This window comes from Gekko japonicus, unplaced genomic scaffold (assembly GCF_001447785.1).
Source record: "Gekko japonicus isolate JY-2015 unplaced genomic scaffold, Gekko_japonicus_V1.1 scaffold3639, whole genome shotgun sequence".
NCBI classification, from domain to species: domain Eukaryota; kingdom Metazoa; phylum Chordata; class Lepidosauria; order Squamata; family Gekkonidae; genus Gekko; species Gekko japonicus.
This window is the reverse complement of record NW_015168767.1, coordinates 7,590-11,762: the sequence shown is the minus strand read 5'-3', so window position 1 is coordinate 11,762 and position 4,173 is coordinate 7,590. Positions and strand designations below refer to the sequence as shown.

General features: G+C 44.8%; 1 protein-coding gene across 2 annotated transcripts in view; it reads right to left on the bottom strand.

Annotated features, from left to right (window-relative positions):
• LOC107114224 (mitogen-activated protein kinase 10) overlaps nt 1-3,030 on the bottom strand; it is a 99,368-nt gene extending 96,338 nt beyond the window's left edge. For both annotated transcript variants that reach the window (XM_015415664.1, XM_015415665.1), the window contains exon 1: nt 2,952-3,030. In XM_015415664.1, coding sequence (XP_015271150.1) covers nt 2,952-2,975 — 24 coding nt within the window. In that variant the 5' untranslated portion in view covers nt 2,976-3,030. The remainder of the gene's footprint in view (nt 1-2,951) is intronic.
• Nucleotides 3,031-4,173: the final 1,143 nt, after the last annotated feature.

The window sequence follows — 4,173 nt, the reverse complement described above, 5'->3', positions numbered from 1 at the left end:
GCTAATGAGTTATGCTAATGAGTTCCCCTAGCTCTTTTTCTACGAAATGACCCCTGTTGTAAACAAAGAAAAGGCTCCCAGGAGAATGTGATAGACAACTGCTTTTAGAAAATGGAGGCACAGTTCTCCCCTTGTCTTGTTTTACCCCACATGAGTAAGTCCTGACCTTGAACTTAATCCTGATCCCATTCATATAAGCATAAGCATTATCCAGCATAAGCATATTCCAGTTGTGTAGCTGAGTACAGGATAACCAGAGCACAATCGCTCTATTGTTGCACAAGAGAAAGGAAACTGAATTGGTTTTCCACTCTACGTGGGATTTAAATAAGAGAGGATCTCCATAGCGACAGCACAATCAAATATGCTGAATGGGGCTCAGTTGTAACTCACTTTCTTCTCGTCAGCAGACAAAAAACGTGGAGAAGCTTTTGCCCTCTGCCAGACATCTGCTTTGGAAAAGGGGTAAGAATCCAAGGTGGTGGCCAGGAAAGCAGACACTTTTCCTTGAGCTCTGCGTTTGCAAAATATTAACAAGATACTATCTTCAGACTGCTTCAGCTTACTAATGCCTATTTCTAGTCCTTCTGGGAGTTTGCTATTCACTTTTCTGAGACCCGAGAGCTCTAAGAACTTGCTGCCAAGTGGCTGGGGTTGCTGTAGGAGCAGGGAAGCTATTGGCCAGATGCCATTAATTGGACAGCTTTTACTTGTGTGTTTTTTCCAGTTCATCTTGTGTTTTGCATTCCTCCCTAAGTTTTCCCTGAAAGTTTTGAACTTTGTTAAGAGTTGCTTGGCATAGTGATGGGAGCAAAGCTGCCGTTGGTTGAAAACCGTCATCTGGACTGAGTTCGGCCTCTTTATGCCTGGCCACCTCCAGATTAGATAACTGTAATTTACTCTACCTAGGGGGCTACCCTTGAGGCTGACCCGGAAGCTTCAACTAGTCCAGAATGCAGCGGCGCGAATCCTCACTGGAACTCCAAAGAGAGTCCCTATTCAACCAGTGTGTGGCCAACTGCACTGGCTCTGAATTGAAGACCAGATCAGATCCAAGGTGCTGGTTTTGACCTTCAAAGCCCTATATGGTCTGGGACCAACATACCTCCAGGCAGCTCCATAGCTAGATGATTTGGGGTGGGGGGCACTGGGGGGGCATGTCACCAGAAGTGACGTCTCACCCTGTGAGTCCGAAAGAGACGAGAAGAGAAGGAACTAGCTTTGTTCGTGGAGAAAGTCTCCCCCTTGCAATGACGTCATTCTCACAGTCTGCAGAGTGAGGTGACCCTTTTTGCAGGACAGCAACAGCTTGGTATTATCACTCTGCTATGGCCTCCCCCAGGCCCAGCCTATGATCTGCCCGTGGAAGGAGTGGAAACTGCTATGCCATCATTTCTGGAAGATGTTACTGGTTTTATGTTATTAAGTTCCTGTTTTCCTGTTTTATTGTATTTTAACAGCTGTATGTTTTTTATCATGATGTACACTGCCCTGAGCCCTTTGGGGGGGGGGGGTCTTTAAATTTTAATCATCATCATCAGGGCTATTTTTGGGCAGGAATGCACAGGAACGGAGTTCCGACTGGCTCTCAAGTTGGCCACACCCAGCAGGAACTCATTAACATAACAGGCCACACCCAACAGCAGAAACTCATTCGGATTGGCTACACTGGGGTGTCTGGCCTAACATGCAAAGGGTTCCTGCTACAAAAAAAGCCCTGGACCGTTTTGACAACAAGGTAAACAAAATAAGAAGCAAAAGGTGGGTGTGGCTGGATGACCACACTTCTGGCAACATGGGTGTGTGGCCTAATATGTTAATATGATGCGCTATCAGGGGTGTGGCCTAATATGCTAATGAGTTTCTGCTGTTGGGTGTGGCCTATTATGCTAATGAGTTCCTTCTGGGCTTTTTCTACAAAAAGAGCCCTGCAAGTTCAGTCAAATCCCATTTTACCACAGTGTCTGAAAGCAGGTGCCTGGCCAGGAAAGATGCCCTACATGGCTCCCCACTAAGTGTACCACCAATACCTCATCCTCCTCTATGTTATTGTCCCCCACAGTACCTTCTGCTCTCTCTGGGGCTGATGCTGGAGAGACACAATGAATCACTTGCTTCTCTGTTCCCTCCATAATCTCTCCAAAGAAGAATGGCTGTATCTCCCCCACCAGAGGCCTTAGAGATTTTGTGGGCCACAGCACGTCCTGTACCTGACTGTTGCCTACCTTTGATGCTGGCCTGCAAGTTATGGTCCTTCCTTTAAAATAACTCAAATGGTATGGGGAGGGGCTGTGGCTCAGGGGAGAGAGCCAGTTTGGTGAAGTTAGCAGTGCGGACTCTAATATGGGAGAACTGGGTTTGATTCCCCACTCCTCCATATGCAGCTGCTGGTGTGACCTTGGGTCAGTCACAGTTTTCTCAGAGGTGTTCTCTCAAGAGCAGTCCTCGAAAGAGCTCTCTCAGCCCCACCTACCTCCCAGAGTGTCTGTTGTGGGGAGGGGAAGGGGAAGGAAATTGTAAACTGCTCTGAGACTCCTTCAAGTAATGAAGGGTGGGATATAAATCCAATTTCTTCTCTCTTCTCTCTCTCTTCTCTGTTTTGCATATGGAAGGTCCCAGCTTCAATTCCTGGCATCTCCAGTTAAAAGGGCCAGACAGAAAGTGATGTGAAAGACCTTTGTCTGAGACCTGGAGAGCTGCTGCCAGTCTCAGTAGATATTACTGACCTTGATGGACCAATGGTCTGATTCAGTATATGGTAGCTACATATGGGAAATATTTCCTAAAGGCATAACAATTCTGATTCAGTATGGTCTGATTCAGTATATGGTAGCTACATATGGGAAATATTTCCTAAAGGCATAACAATTCCCCCCTCCTTAATCATTTTCTCTCTTACCCATGTCAAATGTACCCACTTTCTCAATTCCCCCCACGAAAAAGAAACTTACATTTTTGTGGTTCACACACTTCATGAGGACTAGCTCCCTGTAAGCTCGCTTAGCGTGCGTTTGATTTTGAAACGGCCTGCTGAGCTTCTTGATGGCCACATTTCTGTCGAGAACAGCATCATATGCAGCACTGGAAGATGCAAAAGGACAAACAGCAGAGTTATTAACTAAGATATTTCTGCATATTAGCAACAGCCTTTTAACGTCTGATTTTTTTTAAAAAAACTGCACTGGAGTTCTTGCTAGAAGACACCATCCTATGGCATGCATGCCTGATGCTCCTCCAATCACTTGCATATTTCTGTTTCATTATTAGCATAGATATATACCCTGTCTTTTCATTCATATGCATCTATAAGATCATTTGCAATAATTTAAAAATCCATAAATCATAGCAAAAAAAGAACCAGGGGGGACCAATTACACAGCAACTAAAATGAATAGAACTAAGAGAATCAGCAGGAACATCACTAACAGTATTTGACATAACCTGAAAGCAATCAATCAATAAAACACCTAAAGCTCTCTAAAAAGGTACCAACTTAGCTTGACAGACAAAGGGAGATGGAACAACATGCTCCTCTCTTGGAACACAATGACAGAGTCTTGCTGGCATGACCCTGTTCCATAAAACCACTTCACAGCCTCCAACAAAAGTCTTAGTACATGGGGATGGGGGTTCATATGGGAGAGAGTAATCCTTAAGCCAGGGGTACTGAACTCATTTGTTATGAGGGCCAGATCTGACATAATTGAGGCCTTCTTCGGTCGGGCCATGTGTGTCATAAAATGTAATGCCAGGTAGCGGAGATATAAACTTTATAAAGGACAGAAACGTGTTTTTTTTACTTAAAATAAAAACATGCTTAAAACATTCGCACTCTTGCAATATTTTGTTTATTTAACAGTGTCTGATAACTGACACCTCTTGCTCTGAATTATTGCATCAAAATGTCTGTGCTGTTGCAATCTTGAGTATGCTGTTCAGGTGTGTATCTGTAAGCTGCAAACCTACGATGACACAGCAGCAGCAGCACTGGAAGAAGAAGGAGAAGAAGAAGACAGACAGCTCCACTGTGGGCCTGATAGAAGCCCTCCAGGGGCCTGATCCAGCTCCCGGGCCACATATTTGACATCCCTGCCTTAAGCAATCCTTAAGCAATCCTGGAATTTTAAAGGCTTTGAAGTGAAACCAAGTAGCAAGGAGGAAAGCTGACTGAAA